Genomic DNA, 26,688 nt, shown 5'->3' on the forward strand with positions numbered 1-26,688 from the left:
CCCCGAAATATCGGGGGGGATCCCAAAAATATCGGGGGGGACCCCAAAATATCGGGGGAGGACCCCAAAATATCGGGGGGACCCCAAAATGAGGGGGGGACCCCAAAAATGGGGGGGGGTCCCAAAATATCGGGGGGATCCCAAAATATCGGGGGGATCCCGAAAATATCGGGGGGGAGCCCGAATATCGGGGGGGACCCCAAATATCGGGGGGATCCCAAAAATGGGGAAGGGAGACCCCAAAAATGGGGGGGGACCCCAAAAATATCGGGGGGATCCCAAAAATATCGGGGGGGATCCCGAAAATATCGGGGGGGATCCCAAATATATCGGGGGGGGCCAAAATATCGGGGGGATCCCAAATATCGGGGGGACCCCAAAAATGGGGGGGGGAGCCCAAAAATCGGGGGGGACCCCAAAATATCGGGGGGGACCCCAAAAACGGGGAGGATCCCGAAAATGGGGAAGGGGGACCCCGAAATGGGGGGAGGGACCCCAAAATATCGGGGGGAGCCCGAAAATATCGGGGGGGCCCCCAAATATCGGGGGGGGATCCCAAAAATATCGGGGGGACCCCAAAAATATCGGGGGGATCCCAAAAATATCGGGGGGACCCCAAAAATATCGGGGGACCCCAAATATCGGGGGGAACCCCAAAAACTGACCCCAAAAAGGGACCCCAAAAACACCGGGGGGACCCCAAAAACACCGGGGGGACCCCAAATATCGGGGGGACCCCGAAACATGGGGGAGGGGGGACCCCGAAAATGGGGGGGACCTCGAAATCCGACCCCAAAAAGGGACCCCCAAAACCGACCCAAAAAACACCGGGGGGACCCCGAAATCCGACCCTAAAAACCGATCCCAAAAAGGGACCCCAAAACCACCGGGGGGACCCCAAAAATGGGGGGATCCCAAAATATCGGGGGGGGACCCCAAAAATCGGGGGGACCCCAAATATCGTGGGGGGACCCTAAAAATCGGGGGGGACCCCAAAATATCGGGGGGGGACCCCAAAAATGGGGAGGGGGACCCCAAAATATCGGGGGGACCCCAAATATCGGGGGGGGCCAAAACCACCGGGGGAATCCCGAAAATGGGGGGAGGGACCCCAAAATTGTGGGGAGGGACCCCAAAAATGGGGGGAGGGACCCCAAAAATGGGGGAGGGACCCCAAAAATGGGGGAAGGGACCCCAAAAATGGGGGGAGGGACCCCAAAATTGTGGGAATGACCCCCAAAATTGACCCCAAAAATGGGGGGGACCCCAAAATTTGGGGTGACCCCTCCCGTTCCCCTCCCCAGGTGCGCCGGGCGGAGTTCCCAGCCGTGACCTGAGACACCCCGAAAATTGGGGAACCCCAAAAATTCGGGAACCCCAAAAATGGGGGAGCCTGAAAATTGGGGATCCCAAAAATTGGGGATCCCAAAAAAAACTTCGGGATCCCAAAAAATTTGGGGAGATCCTGAAAATTTGGGGTGTGAAAATTTGGGGGGGGGGGGGATCCTAAAAAATTTGGGAATCCCAAAATTTGGGGGTGGGGGGGGGGAGGGGAGGCTGAAAATTTGGGGTGTTGGAAATGAAAGGATCCCCCCCCCAAAAAAAATTTGGGGGGAATTCTGAAATTTGGGGATCCTGAAATTGGGGGGGGAGGGGCAATAAAGCGGCTTCGAGAGACCGGCCCGTGTCCCTGGGGGGATTTTGGGGGATTTTGGGAATTTTGGGAATTTTTGGGGGAGTTTGGGGGGATTTGGGGAAATTTAGGGGGATTTTGGGGGGATTTTGGGAGAATTTGGGGGGATTTTAGGGGAATTTTGGGGGGATTTTGGGAATTTTGGGGGATTTGGGGGGATTTTGGGGAATTTTCGGGGATTTGGGGGAAATTTAGGGGGATTTTAGGGGGATTTTGGGGGAATTTTGGGAATTTTGGGTGAATTTGGGGGTATTTTGGGTAAATTTTGGGGAGATTTTGGGAAATTTAGGGGGATTTGGGGGGATTTTTGGGGGGAATTTGGGGGATTTGGGGGAATTTTGGGGGATTTTGGGGGAATTTTGGGGGGATTTTGCAGGGATTTTGGGGGATTTTGGGGGAATTTGGGGAAATTTAGGGGGATTTTAGGGGGATTTTGGGAGAATTTTGGCGGATTTTTGGGAATTTTGGGGGGAGTTTGGGGGGAAATTTGGGAAGATTTTGGTGAATTGAGGGGAAATTTTGGGGGGATTTTGGGGGAAATTTTGGGGGGATTTTGGGGGAAATTTTGGGGATTTGGGGGGAATTTTGGGAATTTTTGGAAATTTAGGGGGAATTCTGGGAATTTTAGGGGGATTTTGGGGGATTTTTGGGAATTTTGGGGAAATTTTAGGGATTTGGGGGGGATTTTGGGGAATTTTGGGAAGATTTTGGTGAATTGAGGGGAAATTTAGGGGGGATTTGGGGAATTTGGGGGAATTTTGGGGGGATTTTTGGGAATTTTGGGGGGAATTTGGGGGGATTTGGGGAATTTTGGGAAATTTAGGGGGAATTTGGGGGGAATTTTGGGGACATTTGGGGGGTTGTGGGTGATTTGGGGGGCATTTTGGGGGAATTTGGGGGGGAATTGGAGAAATTGGGGGGATTTTGGGAAGATTTTGGTGAATTGAGGGGAAATTTGGGGGGGATTTGGGGGAAATCTGGGGATTTTTGGGGAATTTTGAGGGGGTTTGGGGGGATTTTGGGGAATTTTGGGGGATTTTGGTCAAATTTGGGGAATTTTGGGGGGTGTTGAGAGGCGGCTGCTCCTCCCATAGAAAAGGGGCGTGTCCAAGCCTCACGTGCCCACCGACAGCCAATGAGAGCAGGCGGAGAGTGGGCGTGGCTTCGATGGGCGTGCCAAGAAAGGGGCGTGGTTTAAATAGCAGGCAAAATGGGCGTGACCATTCAAACCACGCCCCGATGGGGTGGAGCCTGGAGATTGCGAGGGGGCGTGGTCAGGGCTAAGTCCCGCCTCTTTGGATGAGGTGATGGACGCTGCTTTGGGGGCGTGGCCACTATAGACCCCGCCCACTATGACTACGTAACCGGGCATTTAAAGGGGCGTGGTTTTGTGGTTATACTGTTCTTTGTGGGCGTGGTCAGATCTGGCCCCGCCCCCTCCAACCGCGGCGGCGCGTACACTGAGGGGGCGTGGTCTGTGAATGGGGGGTTGTTTGTGGGCGTGGTCACGCCAGCCCCCGCCCCCTCGCACTGCGGCGCCGCGTTTCACGAAGGGGGCGTGGCCAACGAAGAGGGGGTGTGTTTGTGGGCGTGGTCACAACAAGCCCCGCCCCCTCGGACTGCGGCGGGGCGGGCGCGGCTCCGGCGGCCGAGGGTGAGTGGGGGGGGGGGCGGGGGGGGAATTTTGGGGGGAATTTGGGGATTTTGGGGAATTCCGGATGAATTTTGGGGCGTTTCTGTAAATTCGGGAGATTTTGGGGTGAATTTCGGGGGGGATTCGAGGGGATTTTTGGGGGGATCTTGGTGAATTTGGGGGAGATTTTGGTAAATCCGGGAGGGATTCTTTGGGGGGATTTGTGGGGATTTTGATTAATTCGGGGGGGGGGCTTGGGGGGATTTTTGGGGGAAATTTGGGGGGGATGCTGGTGAGGCTTTGGGGGATTTGGGGGATTTTGGCGAATTTTTGGGGATCTTGGTGAGGTTTTGGAGGATTTTAGGGGATTTTGGGGGGGATTCGGGGAGATTTTTGGGGATTTTGGGGGATTTTGGGGGGATTTTGGGGGGGTTCCTATGGATGATTTAGGGGCAGGCCCTAAAGGGGGGCGGGGGGATCCCCATGGGTGGGAATTATGGGGGAGAGACCCTATAGAGGACACCCCGGGCCTGGCCGGCACCTATGGAGCCCTATAGGGCCCTATGGACCCCTATAGACACCTATGGACCCCTATAGACACCTGTAGGCCCCTATAGACACCTATAGACCCCTATAGGCCCCTATAGACCCCTATAGACACTTATAGATACCTACAGACCCCTATAGGGCCCTATAGATCTCTATAGACCCCTATAGACCACCATAGACCCCTATAGACCACCATAGACACCCGTAGGCCCCTATAGACCCCTATAGACCCCTATAGACCCCTATAGACCCCTATAGACCCCTATAGACCACCAGAGACCCCTATGGGCCCCTATAGACACCTACAGACTCCTATAGACCCCTATCGACCACCACAGACCCCTATGGTCCCCTATAGACCCCCATAGACCCCTAAAGATCCCCTATAGACCCCCATAGACCCCTATAGACCCCTATAGACACCTGTAGGCCCCTATAGACCATCATAGACCCCTATGGGCCCCTATAGACCCCTACAGACCACCATAGACCCCTATAGGCCCCTATAGACCCCTATATACCCCTAAAGACCCCTATAGGCCCCTATAGACCCCCATAGACCCCTATAGACCCCTATAGACCCGCATAGGCCCCTATAGACCCCTATAGATCCCCTATAGACCCTTATGGACCCCCATAGACCCCTATAGGCCCCTATAGACTTCCATAGACCCCTACAGACCCCTATAGACCCCTATAGGCCCCTATGGACCCCTATAGACACTATAGACCCCTACAGACTCCTATAGGCCCCTATAGATCCCCTATAGACCACCATAGATCCCTATAGATCCCCTATAGACACCTACAGACCCCTATAGGCCCCTATAGACCACCATAGACCCCTATAGGCCCCTATAGGCCCCTATAGACCACCATAGACCTCTATATACCCCTATAGGCCCCTATAGACCACCATAGATCCCCTATAGACCCCTATGGATCCCCTATAGATCCCCTATAGATCCCCACAGACCCCTATAGATCCCCTATCGATCCCCTATAGATCCCCTATGGACCCCTATAGATCCCCACAGACCCCTATAGATCCCCTATAGATCCCCACAGACCTCTATAGGCCCCCACAGACTCCTATAGATCCCCTATCGATCCCCTATAGATCCCCTATGGACCCCTATAGATCCCCACAGACCCCTATAGATCCCCTATAGATCCCCACAGACCCCTATAGGCCCCCACAGACCCCTATAGATCCCCCATAGATCCCCACAGACCCCTATGGATCCCCACAGACCCCTAGAGATCCCCTATAGATCCCCTATAGACCCCTATGGATCCCCTATAGATCCCCCATAGATCCCCACAGACCCCTATAGGCCCCCATAGACCCCTATAGATTCCCTATAGATCCCCCACAGACCCCTATGGATCCCCACAGACCCCTATAGATCCACACTGACCCCTATCGATCCCCTATCGATCCCCTATCGATCCCCTATCGATCCCCTATAGATCCCCTATAGACGGCACTGGGGGGTGGAGCTCTCCGCGGTGCTGAAAGGGGCGGGGCCGCCACTGCCGGGACCCCGCCCCCAACTCCGGAACCCCGCCCCCAATTCCGGGACCCCGCCCCCAATTCCGGGACCCCGCCCCCAACTCCGGGACCCCGCCCAAATCCTGAACACCCCCAGACCCAAAATCCCCCAGACCCAAAATCCCCCCCAGACCCCCGAATTCCCCCGAGCTCCCCGTTCCCCTCCGGGGTCCCCCCGTCCCCCCGTTCCCTCCCGGGGTCCCCCCCGTTCCCCCCCGTTCCCTTTCCGGGCTCCCCCCGTGACCTCCCGGGGTCCCCCCCATTCCCCCGTTCCCTTTCCGGGGTCCCCCCGTTCCCCATTCCCCCCCGTTCCCTCCCGGGGTCTCCCCCGTTCCCTTTCCGGGGTCCCCCCGTTCCCTCCCGGGGTCCCCCCATTCCCCTCGCCCCCCCCGTTCCCTCCCGGGGTCTCCCCCGTTCCCTTTCCGGGGTCCCCCCGTTCCCCCGTCCCCCCATTCTCCCCCGTTCCCTTCCGGGCTCCCCCCCCGTTCCCTCCCGGGGTCCCCCCGGGCTCCCCCCGCTCCCCCCGGGCTCCCCCCGTTCCCCCCGTTTCCCCCCGTTCCCTCCCGGGGTCCCCCCCATTCTCCCCGTCCCCCCATTCTCCCCCGTTCCCTTTCCGGGCTCCCCCCCCGTTCCCCCCGGTGTCCCCCCGTTCCCCCCGGGGTCCCCCCGTTCCCCCCGCTCCCCCCGCTCCCCCCGGGGTCCCCCCGCTCCCCCCGGGGTCCCCCCGCTCCGGCCCCCGCGGCCCCGGGTATTCTCGGGCCGTAACACGGATCCCTCCGGCCGCGCTGTTATTGCTGGAGAATACGCGGAGCCGAGGGGACGCCCCCGGCCCTCGGGACCCCCGGGACCCCCCGGGACCCCCCGGGACCCCCCGGGACCCCCCGGGACCCCCCCCCACCCCAGGGACCCCCCTCAACATCCCCGGCGAGGCCGCAGAACCCCGGGAACCCCCCGGGAATCCCCTGGGGACACTCGGGGACACTCGGGAGCCACCCGAGGATCCCCCGGGGACGCTCGGGAACCCCGGGGACCCCCTGAGACCCCCCGGGACCCCTGAGATCCCCCCCGGACCCCCAGAGACCCCCCGGGAACCCCCCGGGAATCCCCTGGGGACACTCGGGGACACTCGGGACCCGCCCGAGGATCCCCCGGGGACGCTCGGGAACCCCGGGGACCCCCTGAGACCCCCCGGGACCCCTGAGATCCGCCCGGGACCCCCAGAGACCCCCTGAGACCCCCCGGGACCCCCTGAGACCCCCCTGAGACCCCCCCGGGACCCCCAGAGACCCCCCCGGGACCCCCTGAGACCCCCCCCGGGACCCCCCGGGAATCCCCTGGGGACACTCGGGGACACTCGGGACCGGCCCGAGGATCCCCCGGGGACGCTCGGGAACCCCGGGGACCCCCTGAGACCCCCACAAGGGACCCCTGAGACCCCCCGGGAACCCCCCGGGAACCCCCCGGGACCCCCTGAGACCCTCCCGGGACCCCCCGGGACCCCCCTGAGACCCCCCCGGGACCCCTCCAAGGGACCCCCAAGGACCCCCACCCCATCCGGGTCCCCCCCCCCCACCCTGGGACACTCGGGAACCCCCAGGGACCCCCCTGGGGACACTCGGGGACCCCCAGGGAGCCCCACAAGGGACCCCCAAGGAGACCCCCCCACCCTTCCCACTCAGGGACCCCCTCCCCATCCCAGGACCCTCCCCTGGACCCCCCCGGACCCCCCAGGGACACTCGGGGACACTTGGAGACCCCAAGGGAACCCCCCCCAAGGGACCCCCAGGACCCCCCACTCGGGACACCCCCCCAGGACCCCCCCGGGGATCCCCTGGGGACACTCAGGAACCCCCAGGGACCCCCCCGGGACCCCCCTTGGGGACACTCGGGGACACTCAGGAACCCCCAGGGACCCCCGGGACCCCCCTATGGGACCCCCATAAGGGACACCCAGGGACCCCCCTGGGGACACTTGGGGACACTCAGGGACCCCAGGGACCCCCCCAAAGGGACCCCCATATGGGACCCCCATAAGTGACACCCAGGGACCCCCCCGGGGACACTTGGGGACACTCGGGGAGCCCCGGGAAGAGCCGGGAGAGCCTCGGGTGACCCTTGGTGACACGGGGGTGGCCTTTGGTGACACTGGGGTGGCCTTTGGGGACACTGGGGTGGCTTTTGGGGGACACTTCTGTGACTTGTGAGACCCCTGTGTGGCCTTTGGGGACACTCAAGTGGCATTTGGGGACGCTCGTGTGACCCTTGGGGACACTTGTGTGACTTATGGGACTCTTGTGTGGCCTTTGGGGACACTGGGGTGGCCTTTGGGGACACTCGTGTGACTTGTGGGACCGCTGTGTGGCCTTTGGGGACACTCAGCTGACCCTTGGTGACATGGGGGTGGCCTTTGGGGACACTGGGGTGGCCTTTGGGGACACTGGGGTGGCTTTTGGGGACACTCCTGTGACTTGTGGGACCCCTGCGTGGCCTTTGGGAACACTCAAGTGGCATTTGGGGACGCTCGTGTGACCCTTGGGGACACTTGTGTGACTTATGGGACTCTTGTGTGGCCTTTGGGGACACTGGGGGGCCTTTGGGGACACTCGTGTGACTTGGGGACACTGGGGTGGCCCTTGGGGATCCACGGCAGAGCCTCAGGTGGCCCTCGGGGACACTCGTGTGACCCTAAATGACCTTTGGTGACCCTTGTGACCCTCCTGTGACCTTTGGGGACCCTCAGGTGACCCTCAGGTGACCTTTGGGGACCCTTGTGACCCTCCTGTGACCTTTGGGGACCCTCAGGTGACCCTCCTGTGACCTTTGGTGACAATGGTGACCCCCCTGTGACCTTTGGGGTCCCTTGTGTGACCCTCGTGACCCTCCCGTGACCTTTGGGGTCCCCCCGTCCCCCCCTTGTGACAACCGCGACCCTCGCGCACAGGGGTGGGCGTGTCCCCGCGCTCGCCCCGCCCATTTTTAGCCCCCCAGAGGGGCGGTGCCGCGCATCTCATTAAGCGCGTGGCCACGCCCCCCTCGGACGGCTGAGGGAGGGAACGGCGCTGACGCCAAGCCGCGCTCTGATTGGCTGAGCCGCGGCGGCGGGAACGGCGCTGAGGGCAGCTCTGCTCTGATTGGCCGAGAGACTCGCGCCCAGCGCTGTGGGCGGGAACACCTCTGAGGGCAGCGCTGCCCTGATTGGCCGAGCCGCCGCGCGGCGAGAGTGAGCCGCGCTGTGATTGGCTGAGCGCCGCCGAGGCGCGCAGCTGATTGGCTGAGCGCGGCGGCGGCCCCGCGGGCCATGGCGGCGGCGCTGGAGCGGGCGCTGGGCCCGGCGGCCCCGGGGCGAGGCTCGGAGGCGCCGCTGCCGCCGCTGCCGCCGCTGCCGGTGCTGGTGCTGGGCCCGGCGGGCTCGGGCCGCACCTCGCTGCTGCTGCGGGCGGCGCTGGCGGGCGGCGCGGACGGGCCCCGAGCGCTGTTCCTGGCGCCCGACGCCGTCCCGCGGCTCCCGGGAGGGCCCGGAGGCCCCGGCACCGACCCGAGAGCCCTGCAGGTGAGCGGGGACCGGGGACCGGGGACCGGGAACCGGCGGGGCCCGCTGAGGGGAAGGCGGAGATTGCCGGAGGGGCGGGGCTTGCTGGGGGGAGGTGGAGATTGCCGGGAGGGGCGGGGCTCGCTGAGGGGGAGGCGGGGCTTGCTGAGGGGACGCGATGAGGTGGGGGGCCGTGTTCATGTGGGCGTGGCTTTGAGTTAATATATTCATGTATAGGCGTGGCCTGGAGGAGGGCGTGGGTTTGTAGCTCTTGTGGGCGGGGCTCTGCGTGTGGGCGTGGTTTGGGGCCGGCCGTTCGTGGTGGGGGCGAGAAAGGCATCGCGGGTCCGGCCTGACTCTTGTCCCCTCTGTCCCCCTGTCCGTCTGTCCCTCTGTCCGTCTGTCCCTCTGTCCGTCTGTCCCTCTATCCCTCTGTCCCCCTGTCCGTCTGTCCCTCTGTCCGTCTGTCCCGCTGTCCCTCTATCCCTCTGTCCCCCTGTCCGTCTGTCCCCTGTCCCTCCCTGTCCACTGTCCCTCCCTGTCCGTCTGTCCCTCTGTCCCTCTATCCCCTGTCCCTCTGTCCCTCTGTCCCTCCCTGTCCGTCTGTCCCTCTGTCCCTCTATCCCCTGTCCCTCTGTCCCTCTGTCCCCTGTCCCTCTATCCCTCTATCCCTCTGTCCCTCTGTCCCCCTGTTCCTCTATCCCCTGTCCCTCTGTCCCTCTGTCCCTCTATCTCCTGTCACTCTGTCCCCTGTCCCTCTGTCCCCTGTCTCCCTGTCCTCCTGTCCCTCTGTCCCCCCTGTCCCCCTGTCCCTCTATCTCCTGTCCCTCTATCCCCTGTCCCTCTGTCCCCCGTCCCCTCTGTCCGTCTGTCCCCTGTCCCTCTGTCCCTCTATCCCCTGTCCTTCTGTCCCTCTGTCCCCTGTCCCTCTGTCCCTCTATCCCCTGTCCTTCTGTCCCTCTGTCCCCTGTCCCTCTGTCCCTCTGTCCCCTGTCCATCTGTCCCCTGTTCCTCTGTCCGTCTGTCCTTCTATCCCCTGTCCCTCTGTCCCCTGTCCATCTGTCCCCTGTCCCTCTGTCCCCTGTCCCTCTGTCCCTCTATCCCCTGTCCCCCTGTCCCTCTATCCCCTGTCTCTCTGTCCCTCTATCCCCTGTCCTCCTGTCCCTCTATCCCTCTATCCCTCTGTCCCTCTATCCCTCTATCCTCTGTCCCTCTGTCCCTCTGTCCCTCTGTCCCTCTGTCCGTCTGTCCCTCCGTCCCCGCGCCAGCGCCTGCAGCTGCGCTACCCCCGCACGCGCCTGTCGCTCTATCGCGAGCTGCTGTCGCTGTCGCTGTCGCCGCCGCCGCCGCCGTCGCTGCTGCTGGTGGACGGGCTGGAGCGGTACCTGGCGCTGTCCCCCGCTGTCCCCTCCCGCCCCTCGGGGCTGTCCCCCGCTGTCCCCTCCCGCCCCTCGGGGCTGTCCCCGGCTGTCCCCTCCCGCCCCGCGGGGCTGTCCCCCGCTGTCCCCTCCCGCCCCTCGGGGCTGTCCCCGGCTGTCCCCTCCCGCCACTCGGGGCTGTCCCCCGCTGTCCCCTCCCGCCCCTCGGGGCTGTCCCCCGCTGTCCCCTCCCGCCACTCGGGGCTGTCCCCCGCTGTCCCCTCCCGCCCCTCGGGGCTGTCCCCGGCTGTCCCCTCCCGCCACTCGGGGCTGTCCCCGGCTGTCCCCTCCCGCCCCTCGGGGCTGTCCCCCGCTGTCCCCTCCCGCCCCTCGGGGCTGTCCCCGGCTGTCCCCTCCCGCCCCTCGGGGCTGTCCCCCGCTGTCCCCTCCCGCCACTCGGGGCTGTCCCCCGCTGTCCCCTCCCGCCCCTCGGGGCTGTCCCCCGCTGTCCCCTCCCGCCTGGCCGCGCTGCTGCTGGAGCTGACGCGCGTCCCCCGCTGTCCCCAGAGTGTCCCCCCGCAGGTGGTGGCCGCGCTGCGCTGTCCCCCGCCCGCCCCGCACGTCCTGGGGACGCTGCTCCGCTTCTTCCCCGCTCGGTGTCACCTCAGCCCGGCCCGCGGCGGCGACAGCGCGGGGGACAGCGGGGACGGCCACCGCGGGGACGTGCGGGTGACGCTGCGCTGCCCCGGGATGGCCCCGCGGAGGTGGCGGCTGCGCCTCGGCCAGCCCGGGCACGGCGACGGCGACGGCGACAGTGATGGGGACAGCCCTGGGGACAGCGATGGGGACAGCCCTGGGGACAGCCCTGGGGACAGCGAGGGGGACAGCGGCGGCGAGGAGGAGTGGATGTGACACGGCCACCCCTGCGGGGACACGGACTCGTTGTCACCTCCTTGGTGATAAAGACTCAGTGTCACCCCCCCATTGGTGACATGGCCACCCTGGGGGTGACAAGGACCCGGTGTCACCTCTCCACTGGTGACAAGGATCCCATGGGTGACATGGCCACCCCAGGGGTGGCACGGACCTGGTGTCACCCCCCCATTGGTGACATGGCCACCCTGGGGGTGACAAGGACCCGGTGTCACCTCCCTGGTGATAAGGACTCAGTGTCACCCCCCCCATTGGTGACATGGCCACCCTGGGGGTGACAAGGACCCGGTGTCACCTCCCCCACTGGTGACACGGCCACCCCGGGGGTGGCACAGCCTTGGTGTCCCCTCCCTGTCATTGGTGGCACATCCCTGATGTCACCTCCCCGTCACTGGTGGCCTCCTGATGTCACCTCCCCGTCACTGGTGACACCCTGATGTCACCTCCCCGTCACTGGTGGCACATCCCTGATGTCACCTCCCCGTCACTGGTGACACCCTGATGTCCCCTCCCTGTCTCTGCTGGCACAGTCCTGATGTCACCCCCCCCACTGGTGACAAGGGCCCAGTGGGTGGCACGTGCTCAGTGTCCCCTCCCCGTCACTGGTGACAGATGTCTGATGTCACCTCCCCGTCACTGGTGACAAGGACCTGACGGGTGGCACGGCCTCGGTGTCCCTTCCCTGTCCCCTCCCTGTCCCCTCCCTGTCCCATCCCTGTCCCCTCCCTGTCCCTGTCCCCATCCCTGTCCCCTCCCTGTCCCTGTCCCCTCCCTGTCCCTGTCCCCTCCCTGTCCCCTCCCTGTCCCTGTCCCTGTCCCTGTCCCTGTCCCCTCCCTGTCCCCTCCCTGTCCCTGTCCCCTCCCTGTCCCTGTCCCCTCCCTGTCCCCTCCCTGTCCCTGTCCCTGTCCCCTCCCTGTCCCCTCCCTGTCCCTGTCCCGTGTCCCTGTCCCTGTCCCCTCCCTGTCCCTGTCCCTGTCCCCATCCCTGTCCCTGTCCCTGTCCCCATCCCTGTCCCTGTCCCTGTCCCCTCCCTGTCCCTGTCCCTGTCCCCATCCCTGTCCCTGTCCCTGTCCCCTCCCTGTCCCTGTCCCCTCCCTGTCCCTGTCCCTGTCCCTGTCCCTGTCCCATCCCCTGTCCCTGTCCCCTCCCTGTCCCATCCCTGTCCCTGTCCCTGTCCCATCCCTGTCCCATCCCTGTCCCTGTCCCCATCCCTGTCCCCTTCCTGTCCCCCCGCCGGGCCCCAGGGACGTGGGCAGTGCCAAGGCGGTGCCAGGAGGTGACACGGTGCCAGGAGGTGACACGGTGCCAGGTGTCCCCACCCGGGGCCAGCTGGGGGCTCCTGATAAGCCTTATCAGCCCCTCCCCCACCCAGGCCCGCCTGGGCCACCCCTGCAGGGCCCCAATGTCCCCAAAGTGTCCCCAGGGTGTGCCCAGGTCCTGTCCCAGTGCTCCCAGTGCTCCCAGTTACACCACAGTGTCCCCAGAGTGTCCCCAGAGTGTCCCCAGGTCCTGTCCCAGTGCTCCCAGTCACCCCCAGTGTCCCCAAAGTGTCCCCAGTGCCCCTCCCAGTGCTCCCAGTGCTCCCAGTTACACCACAGTGTCCCCAGAGTGTCCCCAGTGCCCGTCCCAGTGCTCCCAGTGCTCCCAGTTACACCACAGTGTCCCCAGAGTGTCCCCAGTGCCCGTCCCAGTGCTCCCAGTGCTCCCAGTTACACCACAGTGCCTCCCCAGTGTCCCCAGGGTGTCCCCAGTGCCCCCCCAGTGTTCCCAGGCTCCCGTCCCAGTTCTCCCAGTGCTCCCAGTTACCCACAGTGTCCCCAGAGTGTCCCCAGGTCCTGTCCCAGTGCTCCCAGTGCTCCCAGTGCTCCCAGTTCCCACCAGTGTCCCCATTCTCCCCCCCCCAAGTCCCCCACAGTCCATCCCAGTCCCTCCCAGTCCATTCCCAGTCCCTCCCAGTCCCTCCCAGTCCATTCCCAGTCCCTCCCAGTCCCTCCCAGTCCATCCCAGTCCCATCCCAGTCCCATCCCAGTCCCTCCCAGTCCCTCCCAGTCCCTCCCAGTCCCCCCCAGTCCCTCCCAGTCCCCCCAGTCCCTCCCAGTCCCATTCCCAGTCCCATTCCCAGTCCCTCCCAGTCCCTCCCAGTCCCTCCCAGTCCCCCCCAGTCCCTCCCAGTCCCCCCAGTCCCTCCCAGTCCCTCCCAGTCCCATTCCCAGTCCATTCCAGTCCCTCCCAGTCCCTCCCAGTCCCTCCCAGTGTTCCCAGTTTGGCCGTGCTGGCCCCGCTGTCGTTTTTATTGTACAAAAATCATTAAAAACCCAAAGCAGCCCCAATTCCGCCTCCCCTCCCCCTCCCGCCGCTGTGACGTCACCGTGACCCCGTGTGACGTCACCGCGTCACGTGTCCCCTCTGTGATGACGTCACCGCGTCACGTGTCCCCTCCGTGTCCTTGTGTGACGACGTCACCACGCCCCCCCCCGTGTGACGTCATCGTGTCACGTGTCCCCTCCGTGGTGACGTCATCCATCCCGTCCGTGTGATGTCACCGCAACGTTGTGACGTCATCAGCCATTTCGGTGTGACGTCACCGCAACGCGTCCCTCTTCCGTGACGTCACCGCGACGCGTCCCCTCCGTGATGACGTCACCGGTTCCCTGCGTGTGATGCCGCTGTGACGTCATTGTGTCCTTGTGATGTCACTCTTACAAATCCCCTCCGTCGTGACGTCACCGTGACGTGTTCCCCTCCGTGATGACGTCATCGTTCCTGCGCGTGACGTCACTGTGATGTCACGATGTCACTGCTCTCTTTTGTGACGTCATCGTGTTGCGTCCCCTCTCTCGTGACGTCGTCCGCCCGTTCTGTGTGACGTCATCGGACGCGTCCCCTCCGCGATGACGTCACCGCGTCCTGCCCCCTCCGTTGTGACGTCATCGCCCCTTCTGCGTGTGACGTCACAGAGCCACGCCCCCTCCGCGATGACGTCGCCGTGCCCGCTTGTGACGTCATTACGATTCCCTTCCGCGATGACGTCATCCGTCCTTTCCGTACGACGCCACACCCTCCGCCGTGACGTCATCACCGCGCCGCCGCCCGCTCCACGATGACGTCATCATTCCCACACTCCCCTCTCCTCGTGGAGTGACGTCACCCGCCCCCTCTCAGGAGCAGATGACGTAATGGGGGGCGTGTCCCGCCCATTTTGGCTCCTCCCCTTTGCTGGGCGGGGCCAGGTTGGCGTAGGGGGCGGGGCCTGGCGGGCGGGGGGAGGGGCAGAGCAGGGCGGAGCCGGGGTCGAACAGCGTGTACTCGAAGCTGGGCGAGGGGGAGGGGCCACAGGAGGGGGCGGGGCCTTGGGGAGGGGTCTCGGGGTGGGGGAGGGGCGGCTCCGGAGGAGGGGGCGTTCCCTGAGCCCCTCCCCCCCCCAGCGGGGCCCCTCCCCCCACCTCCTCCACCGCGTCCTCGGCCTCGGCGGGGGGGGAGGGGGGCGCGGGGGGGGCGCAGGGAGAGCCGGGGCTCTGGCACAGCCACAGCTGGGGAGGGAGGGGGAGAGGGGGGAGAGGGGGTTAGAGACCCCCGAAACACCCCCAAAATGTCCCCTGAAATCAGCCAGAGTGTCCCCAAAATATCCTCTAAAATATCCCCTAAATGTACTGAAAATATCCCTAAAATACACCCAAAATATCCCCTGAAATCAGCCAGAGTGTCCCCAAATGTCCCCTAAATATCCCTTAAATGTACTGAAAATATCCAAAAAATATCCCAAAAATATCCCCTGAAATCAGCCAGAGTGTCCCCGAAATGTCCCCTAAATACACCCAAAATATCCCCTAAAATATCCCCAAAATACGCCCAAAAATATCCCAAAAATGTCCCCTGAAATCAGCCAGAGTGGCCCCGAAATATCCCCTAAATACACCCAAAATATCTGGAAAATATCCCCAAAATACCCCAAAAATATCCCCTAAATACACCCAAAATATCCTGTAAAATATCCCCTAAAATATCACAAAAACTATCCCTAAAATATCCCCTAAATATCCCCCAAAATATCCTGTGAAATATCCCCAAAATACCCCCTGAAATCACCCAAAGTGTCCCCAAAATATCCCCTAAATACACCCTAAATATCCCCTAAATACCCCCTAAAGACACCCAAAATATCCTGTAAAATATCCCCAAAATGTACGGAAAATATCCCCTGAAATCAGCCAAAAGGTCCCCAAAATATCCCCTAAATACACCCAAAATATCCCCTAAAATATCCCAAAATACCCCAAAAATATCCCCTGAAATCAGCCAAAAGGTCCCCGAAATATCCCCTAAATACACCCAAAATATCCCTAAAATATCCCCGAAATATCCCCTAAATGCACCCAAAATACCCCAAAAATATCCCCCAAAATATCCCCTGAAATCAGCCACAGTGTCCCTAAAATATCCCCTAAATTCACCCCAAATATCCTCAAAATATCCCTAAAATACACCCAAAATATCCCCTGAAATCAGCCAGAGTGTCCCCGAAATATCCCCTAAATATCCCTTAAATGTACTGAAAATATCCAAAAAATATCCCAAAAATATCCCCTGAAATCAGCCAGAGTGTCCCCGAAATGTCCCCTAAATACACCCAAAATATCTGTAAAATATCCCCAAAATACCCCAAAAATATCCCCTAAATACACCCAAAATATCCTGTAAAATATCCCCTAAAATATCACAAAAACTGTCCCCAAAATATCCCCTAAATATCCCCCAAAATATCCTGTAAAATATCCCCAAAATACCCCAAGAATATCCCCTGAAATCAGCCAAAAGACCCCCAAAATATCCCCTAAATATCCTGTAAAATATCCCCCAAATACCCCCAAAATATCCTGTAAAATATCCCCAAAATATCCCCTGAAATCAGCCAGAGTGTCCCCGAAATATCCCCTAAATACACCCAAAATATCCCAAAATATCCTTTAAAATATCCCCAAAATGTACGGAAAATATCCCCAAAATACCCCAAAAATATCCCCTGAAATCAGCCAAAAGGTCCCCAAAATATCCCCTAAATACACCCAAAATATCCTGAAAAAAATCCCCAAAATATCCCCGAAATATCCCCTAAATATCCCCTGAAATCAGCCAAAGTGTCCCAAAAATATCCCCTAAATTCACCCCAAATATCCTCAAAATATCCCCTAAATATCCCCTAAAATCACCCAAAATATCCCCCAAAACCCCAAAAACCCCAAAACCCCCAAAAAACTCCAAAACCCCCAAAATTCCCCAAAACCCCAAAACCCCCTAAAAAGCTCCAAAAGCCCCCAAAAAAGCTCCAAAAACCCCCAAAACCCAAAAAAAACCCCAAAAACCCCCAAAAAACCCCCAAACCCCCAAAAAACTCCAAAACCCCAAAATTCCCCAAAACCCCAAAAACCCCAAACCCCCCCAAAAAACCCCAAAACCCCCTAAAAAGCTCCAAAAGCCCCCCAAAAAAGCTCCAAAAATCCAAAAAAGCTCCAAAACCCCAAAATCCCCAAACCCCAAAAACCCCAAAAAACTCCAAAACCCAAAAATTCCCCAAAACTCTAAAAACCCCAACCCCCCCAAAAAAAAACCCCAAAAGCCCCTAAAAAGCTACAAAAGCCCCCCCTAAAAAGCTCTAAAAGCCCCCCCAAAAAAGCTCCAAAAATCCCAAAAAACCCCAAAAACCCCATAACCCAAAACCCCAGAAACCCAAAACCCCAAAAGCCCCAAATCCCCCAAAATCCCCCAAAACCCCAAAAACCCCAACCCCTCCCAAAAACCCCAAACCCCCTAAAAAGCTCCAAAAGCCCCCCTAAAAAGCTCCAAAAATCCCAAAAAACCCCAAAACCCCAGAAACCCAAAACCCCAAAAAACTCCAAAACCCCAAAATTCCCCAAAACCCTAAAAACCCCAACCCCCCCCAAAAAAACCCCCAAAACCCCCTAAAAAGCTCCAAAAGCCCCCCCCAAAAAGCTCAAAAAATCCCAAAAAACCCCAAAACCCCAAACACCCCCAAAACCCCAAAAACCCCCAAACCCCAAAAACCCCCAAAAACTCCAAAACCCCAAAATTCCCCAAAACCCCCCAAAACCCCAAAACCCCAAAAAACTCCAAAACCCCAAAATTCCCCAAAACCCTAAAAACCCCAACCCCCCCAAAAAAAACCCAAAACCCCCTAAAAGCTCCAAAAGCCCCCCCAAAAAAGCTCCAAAAGCCCCCCCAAAAAAGCTCCAAAAATCCCAAAAAACCCCAAAAACCCCAAAACCCCAAAACCCCAAAAACCCCAAAAAACTCCAAAACCCCAAAATTCCCCAAAACCCCAAAAACCCCAACCCCCCCCAAAACCCCCTAAAAAGCTCCAAAAGCCCCCCAAAAAAGCTCCAAAAATCCCAAAAAAACCCCAAAAACCCAAACCCCCAGAAACCCAAAACCCCCAAACCCCCAAAACCCCAAAAAACCCCAAAATCCCCCAAATCCCCCGAACCCCGCGGGCTCACCTGGAAGTTTCCGCCGTAGCTGCTGAAGAGCCCCTCGAACTCGCGCTCGGGGCCCGGCACCGGCGGCCACAGCTTGGCCCGCAGCGTCCTGGGGGACCCCAAAATCCTACAGACCCCATAGGGCACCCCCAAAATCCTATAGAGCCCCCCCGACCCTATAGAGCCCCCCCAAAATCCTATAGAACCCCCAGATCCTATAGAGACCCCATAGAGCCCCCAAACCCTACAGAGACCCCAAATCCTACAGAGCCCAGCCACAGCTTGGCCCGCAGGGTCCTGGGGGACCCCAAAATCCTACAGACCCCATAGGGCACCCCCAAAATCCTATAGAGCCCCCTCGACCCTATAGAGCCCCCCCAAAATCCTATAGAGCCCTCAATCCTATAGAGAGCCCATAGAGCCCCCAAATCCTACAGAGCCCAGCCACAGCTTGGCCCGCAGCGTCCTGGGGGACCCCAAAATCTTATAGGGCACCCCCAAAATCCTATAGAACCCCCCCGACCCTATAGAGCCCCCCCAAAATCCTATAGAACCCCCAGATCCTATAGAGACCCCATAGAGCCCCCAAACCCTACAGAGCCCCCAAACCCTACAGAGCCCCCCTGCTCCCAGCCACAGCTTGGCCCGCAGCGTCCTGGGGGACCCCAACATCCTACAGACCCCATAGGGCACCCCCAAAATCCTATAGAGCCCCCCCAAATCCTACAGAACCCCCCAAATCCTATAGACCCCATAGAGCCCTCCCAAAATCCTATAGAGCCCCCAGACCCTATAGAGACCCCATAGAGCCCCCAAATCCTACAGAGCCCCCTGCTCCCAGCCACAGCTTGGCCCGAAGCGTCCTGGGGGACCCCAATATCCGATAGGGCACCCCCAAATCCTATAGAGCACCTCCAAAATCCTATAGAGCCCCCCCGATCCTATAGAGCCCCCCCAAAATCCTATAGAGCCCCCCCGATCCTATAGAGCCCCCCAAATCCTACAGAGACCCCAAATCCCCCCAGTACCAGCGGTGCCCCAGCGCTCCCAGTGCTCCCAGTCCCTCCCAGTCCCTCCCAGTATATCCCAGTCCCCCCCAGTCCCTCCCAGTATCCCCAGTTCCCTCCCAGTCCCTCCCAGTCCCCCCAGTGCTCCCAGTGCTCCCAGTACCGGCGGTGCCCCAGCAGTCCCAGCGCTCCCAGTCCCTCCCAGTCCATCCCAGTATCCCCAGTCCCCCCCAGTCCCCCCCAGTCCCTCCCAGTCCCCCCAGTCCCCCCCAGTGCTCCCAGTGCTCCCAGTACCGGCGGTGCCCCAGCAGTCCCAGCGCTCCCAGTCCATCCCAGTCCCTCCCAGTATATCCCAGTCCCCCCCCGTCCATCCCAGTCCCGCCCAGTCCCTCCCAGTGCTCCCAGTACCGGCGGTGCCCCAGCAGTCCCAGCGCTCCCAGTCCCATTCCCAGTATATCCCAGTCCCATTCCCAGTCCATCCCAGTCCCCCCAGTCCCTCCCAGTATCCCCAGTCCCCCCAGTCCCCCCAGTCCCTCCCAGTCCCCCCAGTGCTCCCAGTGCTCCCAGTACCGGCGGTGTCCCAGCAGTCCCAGCGCTCCCAGTCCCAGCAGCAGCAGCACCAGCAGGCAGGAGAGCCCCAGGGTCACCGCGTCCAGCTCTGGGGACACGGGGGACATCGGGGGGGACATCGGGGGGACAGGAGGGGGACACGGGGGGACACGGGGGGACATCGGGTCAGGGACCCCCCAGTCCCTCCCAGTCCCTCCCAGTCCATCCCAGTCCCTCCCAGTCCCCCCAGTCCATCCCAGTCCCTCCCAGTACCGCCTGTTGTCCCTTCGTGTCCCCAAGTCCCCCTCATGTCCCTGTGTCCCCTCCGGGTCACCCCGCGTCTCTCAAGTGTCCCCAAATCCCCCTCAGTGTCCCCAAATCCCCAGTGTCCCCCCTGTCCCCTCAGTGTCCCCTCAATGTCCCCAAGCCCCTCAGTGTCCTCTCGGTGTCCCCGTGTCCTCCCAGTGTCCCCCCGTCCCCTCGGTGTCCCCTTATTGTCCCCCAGCCCCTCAGTGTCCCCTCAGTGTCTCCTCTGTCCCCCCGCTGTCCCCCCCGCTGTCCCCTCACTGTCCCCCCGCTGTCCCCACACTGTCCCCTGGGTGTCCCCTCACTGTCCCCTCACTGTCCCCCCGCTGTCCCCACACTGTCCCCTGGGTGTCCCCTCACTGTCCCCCCACTGTCCCCGCTGTCCCCCCGCTGTCCCCCACTCTCCCCTCAGTCTCCCCTCACTCTCCCCTCACTGTCCCCTCACTCTCCCCCCGCTGTCCCCAACTGTCCCCTCAGTGTCCCCCACTGTCCCCTCACTGTCCCCCCCTGTCCCCTCACTGTCCCCTCACTGTCCCCCCCCTGTCCCCTCAGTGTCCCCTCAGTGTCTCTCCTGTCCCCTCACTGTCCCCCCTCTGTCCCCCGCTGTCCCCTGGGTGTCCCCTCACTCTCCCCCCGCTGTCCCCTCAGTGTCTCTCCTGTCCTCCCCACTCTCCCCTCACTGTCCCCCCCTGTCCCCGCCCTGTCCCCTGCTGTCCCCCCACTGTCCCCTCACTGTCCCCCCACTCTCCCCCCGCTGTCCCCTCACTGTCCCCTCATTGTCCCCTCATTGTCCCCCCCCGTCCCCTCAGTGTCCCCTCATTGTCCCCCGCTGTCCCCTCACTGTCCCCCCACTCTCCCCCACTCTCCCCCCGCTGTCCCCCCCGCTGTCCCCCACTCTCACCCCACTGTCCCCCCCCCCGTCCCCCCCCTGTCCTCCCTGTCCCCGCTGTCCCCTCAGTGTCCCCAGTGTCGCTCACCGGGCCCGGTGGTGGCGCTGGCGGGGGCGGACCAGGGGCTCCAGAAGCCGCCGTAGCTGAGCCCGTCGGGGCGGGCGCGGGCCCGGACCGAGTAGGGGGTGCTGGCCCGGAGCCCCCCGACCCCCTGCTCGCGCCGGCCCGCGGGGACCCCCACCTGGGACAGGGACAGGGGGGACAGGGGGTCAGGGACCCCGAACACCCCAAAGGGACCCCCAAAAACCACAAAAAGGGACCCCAAAACCCCAAAAAGGGACCCTAAAAGCCCCGATCAGGGGGTGCTGGCCCGGAGCCCGCCGGGACCCCCACCTGGGGACAGGGACAGGGGGGACAGGGGGTCAGGGACCCCAAAAACCCCAAAGGGACCCCAAAAACCACAAAAGGGACCCCAAAACCCCCCAGGGGACCCCAAATCCCCCAAATCGCCCCCCAAGGGACCCGAAGCCCCACAGGGCCGCCCCAAATCGCCCCAGGGGACCCCAAATCGCCCCCAAATGACCCCAGGCCCCCCCCAAACCCCCCCAAACCCCCCAGGGGACCCCAAATCGCCCCCAAATGACCCCAACCCCCCCCCAGCCCCCCCCCAAACCCCCCCAGGGCCCCCCAAATCCCCACAAGGGACCCCAAACCCCCCCAGGGCCCCCCCAAATCGCCCCCAGGGGACCCCAAATCGCCCCCAAATCGCCCCCAAATGAACCCAACCCCCCCCCAGGGCCCCCCCAAGCCCCCCCAAACCCCCCCAGGGCCCCCCAAACCCCCCAGGGCCCCCCCAAACCGCCCCCAGGGACCCCAAATCGCCCCCAAATCGCCCCAAACCTCCCCAGGGGACCCCAAATCGCCTCCAAATCGCCCCCAAATGACCCCAAACCCCACCCAGGGCCCCCCCAAACCCCCCCAAGGACCCCAAATCGCCCCCAAATGACCCCAAACCCCACCCAGGGCCCCCCCAAACCCCCCCAAGGACCCCAAATCGCCCCCAAATGACCCCAAACCCCCCCAGGGCCCCCCCAAATCGCCCCCAAATGACCCCAAACCCCACCCAGGGCCCCCCCAAACCCCCCCAAGGACCCCAAATCGCCCCCAAATGACCCCAAACCCCCCACAGGGCCCCCCCAAACCCCCCCAACCCCCCCAGGGGACCCCAACTCACCGTTTTTGGGGGTCCCCCCGGGGGGCTGAGGGCCAGCTCGAAGAGCAGGCTGGAGTGCAGGTAGGGCCCGGGGGGAGGGGCCCAGCGCACGCACAGCTCCCCCCGCGCCCCCCCCGCCGACACCGACACGTTCTGGGGGGGCCCCGGCAGCACTGGGGGGACGGGCGGGGTCAGGGGGGCACCCCCAAAAAATCCCGGCAGCGATGGCAGCCCCCCAACCCCGAATTTACCCCCAAAATCCCCGAATTTATTTAAAAAAAATCCGATTTTACCCCAAAAATCCCGAATTTACCCCCAAAAATCCCGAATTTACCCCCCAAAATCCCGAATTTACCCCAAAAAATCCCGAATTTACCCCAAAAGTCCCAAATTTACCCCGAAAAATCACAAATTCAAGCCAAAAAATCCAGAATTTACCCCAAAAATCACAGAATTTACCCCGAAAATCCCGAATTTACCCCAAAAATCCCGAATTTACCCCAAAAATCACAGAATTTACCCTGAAAAATCCCGAATTTACCCCAAAACCCCCCGAATTTACCCCGAAAATCACAAATTCAACCCAAAAAATCCCGAATTTACCCCAAAATCCCCCCCCGCCGACACCGACACGTTCTGGGGGGGCCCCGGCAGCACTGGGGGAGGGGCGGGGTCAGGGGGGCACCCCCAAAAAATCCCGGCAGCGACGGGAGACCCCCAACCCCGAATTGACCCAAAACATCCCGAGTTTACCCCAAAAATCCCCGAATTTACCCCCCAAAAATCCAGAATTTACCTAAAACCCCCCCAAATTTACAAAAAAATTCCCGATTTCACCCCAAAAAATACCAAATTTACCCCGAAAAATCACAAATTCAAGCCAAAAAATCCAGAATTTACCCCAAAAATCACAGAATTTACCCCGAAAATCCCGAATTTACCCCAAAAATCCCGAATTTACCCCAAAAATCACAGAATTTACCCTGAAAAATCCCGAATTTACCCCAAAACCCCCCGAATTTACCCCGAAAATCACAAATTCAACCCAAAAAATCCCGAATTTACCCCAAAATCCCCCCCCGCCGACACCGACACGTTCTGGGGGGGCCCCGGCAGCACTGGGGGAGGGGCGGGGTCAGGGGGGCACCCCCAAAAAATCCCGGCAGCGACGGGAGACCCCCAACCCCGAATTGACCCAAAACATCCCGAGTTTACCCCAAAAATCCCCGAATTTACCCCCCAAAAATCCAGAATTTACCTAAAACCCCCCCAAATTTACAAAAAAATTCCCGATTTCACCCCAAAAAATACCAAATTTACCCCAAAAATCACAAATATACCCCAAAACCCCCCAAATTTACCCCCAAAATCCCGAATTCACCCCAAAAATCCCCCCAAAATCCCCCAAATCCCCCCAAATTTCCCCCAAATCCCCCAAATTTCCCCCCAAATTTCCCCCAAATACCCCCAGTACCCCTCCCAAAGCACTGAGCCCCCAAAATCCTCCCCAAATTCCCCCCCAAATCCCCCCAAATCCCCCCCAAATCCCCCCCAAAATCCCCCCAAAATCTCAAAATCCCCCCTAAAATCCCCCCAAAATCCCCGAAATCTCCCCCAAATCCCCCCAAAATCCCTACAAATCTACCCCAAATCCCCAAATTTCCCCCCAAATCCTCCCCAAATTCCCCCCCAAACCTCCCATAATCCCCCCAAAATCTCAAAATCCCTCCTAAAATCCCATAAAATCCCCCCAAATCCCCCCCAAATCCCCCCCAAATCCCCCCAAATCACCCCGAAACCTCCCAAAATCCCCCCAAAATCTCCCCAAAATCCCCCAAATCCCCCCCAAATTTCCCCCGAATCCCCCAAATTTCCCCCCAAATCCCCCCAAACCCCCCCAGTACCCCTCCCAAAGCACTGAGCCCCCAAAATCCTCCCCAAATTCCCCCCCAAACCCCCCAAATCCCCCCAAATTCCCCCCAAATCCGCCCCCAAATCCCCCCCAAACCTCCCAAAATCCCCCCAAAATCTCAAAATCCCCCCTAAAATCCCCCAAATCCCCCCAAATCCCCCAAATTTCCCCCCAAATCCCCCAAATTTCCCCCCAAATCCCCCCCAAATCCCCCCCAAACCTCCCAAAATCCCCCCAAAATCTTAAAATCCCCCCTAAAACCCCCCCCAAATCCCCCCAAATCCCCCAAATTTCCCCCCAAATTCCAAATCCCCCCAAAATCCCCAAAATCTCCCCCAAAATCCCCCAAATCCCCCCAAAATCCCCCCAAATCCCCCCCAAATTCCCCTCCAAACCCCCCAAATCCCCCCCAAATCCCCCCCAAATCCCCCCCAAATCCCCCCAGCCCCCCCGTACCGACTTGGTCGATGAAGATCGTGCGCTGGAACAGGGGGGGAGGGGGCTCCGCCTGCCCCGGGGGGCGCCCGGGGGGGGTCCCGGGGGGTTTGGGGGGGGTCCCGGTGGTCCCGGGGGTCCCGGTGGTCCCGGGGGGGATCCCGGGGGGTCTCTCGGTGGTCCCGGGGGTCCCGGTGGTCCCGGGGGGGATCCCGGTGGGTCTCTCGGTGGTCCCGGGGTGTCTCTCGGCGGTCTCGGTGGTCCCGGGGGGGGTCCCAGGGGGTCTCTCGGTGGTCCCGGTGGTCTCGGTGGTCCCGGAGGTTTTGGGGGTGGTCCCGGGGGGGATCCCGGGGAGTCTCTCGGTGGTCCCGGTGGTCCCGGTGGTCCCGGGGGGTCTCTCGGTGGTCCCGGAGGGGATCCCAGGGGGTCTCTCGGCGGTCCCGGGGGGGGTCCCGGGGGGGGTCGCGGGGGGGGGTCCCGGGCAGCACGCGCAGCTCGAGGGGCACGAAGGTGACGGTGGCGGCCGGGGGGAGCGAGCACCAAAAACGGGACCCCCCCCCCAGGGCCGGGGACAGCGCGGTGGCACTGAGGGGACACTCCTGCCACGGGTCCTGCCTGTAAGGGGGGACAGAGGGGACAGAGAGGGGACAGAGAGGGGACAGCGGTCAGTCAGGGGTCACTCAGGGGTCAGGGGTCAGTCAGGGGTCACTCAGGGACACACCCCCCCCCCAGGGCCGGGGACAGCGCGGTGGCACTGAGGGGACACTCCTGCCACGGGTCCTGCCTGTGGGGGGACAGAGAGGGGACAGAGAGGGGACAGCGGTCAGTCAGGGGTCAGGGGTCACTCAGGGGTCACTCAGGGACCACCCACCCCTCCCAGGGCCGGGGACAGCGCGGTGGCACTGAGGGGACACTCCTGCCACGGGTCCTGCCTGCGGGGACAGAGGGGACAGAGAGGGGACAGGGGTCAGTCAGGGGTCAGTCAGGGGTCAGGGGTCAGTCAGGGGTCAGGGGTCACTCAGGGGTCACTTAGGGACACACCCCCCCCCAGGGCCGGGGACAGCGCGGTGGCACTGAGGGGACACTCCTGCCACGGGTCCTGCCTGTGGGGGGACAGAGAGGGGACAGAGAGGGACAGGGGTCAGTCAGGGGTCAGTCAGGGGTCACTCAGGGGTCACTCAGGGGTCACTCAGGGACACACCACCCCCCCCCAGGGCCGGGGACAGCGCGGTGGCACTGAGGGGACACTCCTGCCACGGGTCCTGCCTGTAAGGGGGGACAGAGGGGACAGAGAGGGGACAGGGGTCAGTCAGGGGTCAGTCAGGGGTCAGGGGTCACTCAGGGACCACCCCCACTGGGGACAGCGCGGTGGCACTGAGGGGACACTCCTGCCACGGGTCCTGCCTGTGGGGGGACAGAGAGGGGACAGGGGTCAGTCAGGGGTCAGTCAGGGGTCACTCAGGGGTCAGTGGTCACTCAGGGGTCAGGGGTCACTCAGGGGTCACTTGACTCACACCAGGAACTAGGGACACAACCCACCCCCCAGGGCTGGGGACAGCGCGGTGGCACTGAGGGGACACTCCTGCCACGGGTCCTGCCTGGGGGGACAGAGAGGTCAGGGGTCAGTCAGGGGTCACTCAGGGGTCACTCAGGGGTCTGGGGTCACTCAGGGGGCAGTGGTCACTCAGTGGTCACTCAGGGTCACTCAGGGTCACTCAGGGGTCAGTGGTCACTCAGGGGTCACTCAGGGTCACTCAGTGGTCACTCAGGGTCACTCAGGGTCACTCAGGGGGGGCAGTGGTCACTCAGTGGTCACTCAGGGTCACTCAGGGTCACTCAGTGGTCACTCAGGGTCACTCAGGGGTCAGTGGTCACTCAGGGTCACTCAGTGGTCACTCAGTGGTCACTCACATCCAGGCGGTACTGCAGCCGGTACTGGGCCGGTTCCGGTGGCCCGGGGGCTGTCCCAGAAGCATGGGACGGGGGCAGGGGGGGATCAGGGGGGGCAGTGGGTCACTCAGGGGTCAGTGGTCACTCAGGGGTCAGTGGTCACTCAGTGGTCACTCAGTGGTCACTCAGTGGTCACTCACTCCAGGCGGTACTGCAGCCGGTACCGGGCCGGTTCAGGGACGGGGGCAGGGGGGGATCAGGGGGGTCAGTGGTCACTCAGGGTCACTCAGGGGTCAGTGGTCACTCAGTGGTCACTCAGGGGTCAGTGGTCACTCAGTGGTCACTCAGGGGTCACTCAGTGGTCACTCAGGGTCACTCAGTGGTCACTCAGGGTCAGTGGTCACTCACTCCAGGCGGTACTGCAGCCGGTACCGGGCCGGTTCCGGTGCCCCGGGGCTGTCCCAGAAGCAGGGACGGGGGCAGGGGGGGGCAGTGAGGGGTCAGGGGTCACTCAGGGGTCAGTGACGGGGGCGGGGGGGGGCAGTGAGGGGTCAGGGGTCACTCAGGGTCACTCAGGGTCACTCAGGGTCACTCAGGGGTCAGTGGTCACTCAGTGGTCACTCACTCCAGCCTGTACTGCAGCCGGTACCGGGCCGGTTCGGTGCCCCGGGGCTGTCCCAGAAGCAGGGACGGGGGCGGGGGGGGCAGTGAGGGGTCAGTGGTCACTCAGGGTCACTCAGTGGT

General features: G+C 61.8%; 2 protein-coding genes across 2 annotated transcripts; one reads left to right on the forward strand and one right to left on the reverse strand.

The window, feature by feature from the left end:
* Positions 1-8,728: 8,728 nt before the first annotated feature.
* SWSAP1 (SWIM-type zinc finger 7 associated protein 1) lies at positions 8,729-13,830 on the forward strand (the record flags this gene model as incomplete). Its single annotated transcript, XM_084227456.1, has 4 exons — positions 8,729-8,980; positions 10,228-10,362; positions 10,885-11,131; positions 13,817-13,830. The coding sequence occupies 4 exons, from the start codon at positions 8,729-8,731 to the stop codon at positions 13,828-13,830; spliced, it is 648 nt and encodes a 215-aa protein (XP_084083582.1).
* Positions 13,689-26,454, reverse strand: EPOR (erythropoietin receptor; the record flags this gene model as incomplete). Its single annotated transcript, XM_084227457.1, has 7 exons — positions 13,689-14,781; positions 17,764-17,851; positions 19,320-19,407; positions 20,582-20,735; positions 21,729-21,880; positions 24,076-24,669; positions 26,353-26,454. Coding segments are annotated over 7 exons (1,550 nt in total), but the record flags the coding sequence as incomplete, so codon positions are not given.
* Positions 26,455-26,688: the final 234 nt, after the last annotated feature.

Source organism: Fringilla coelebs (genome assembly GCF_963513975.1).
Source record: "Fringilla coelebs genome assembly, contig: SCAFFOLD_428, whole genome shotgun sequence".
NCBI lineage: Eukaryota > Metazoa > Chordata > Aves > Passeriformes > Fringillidae > Fringilla > Fringilla coelebs.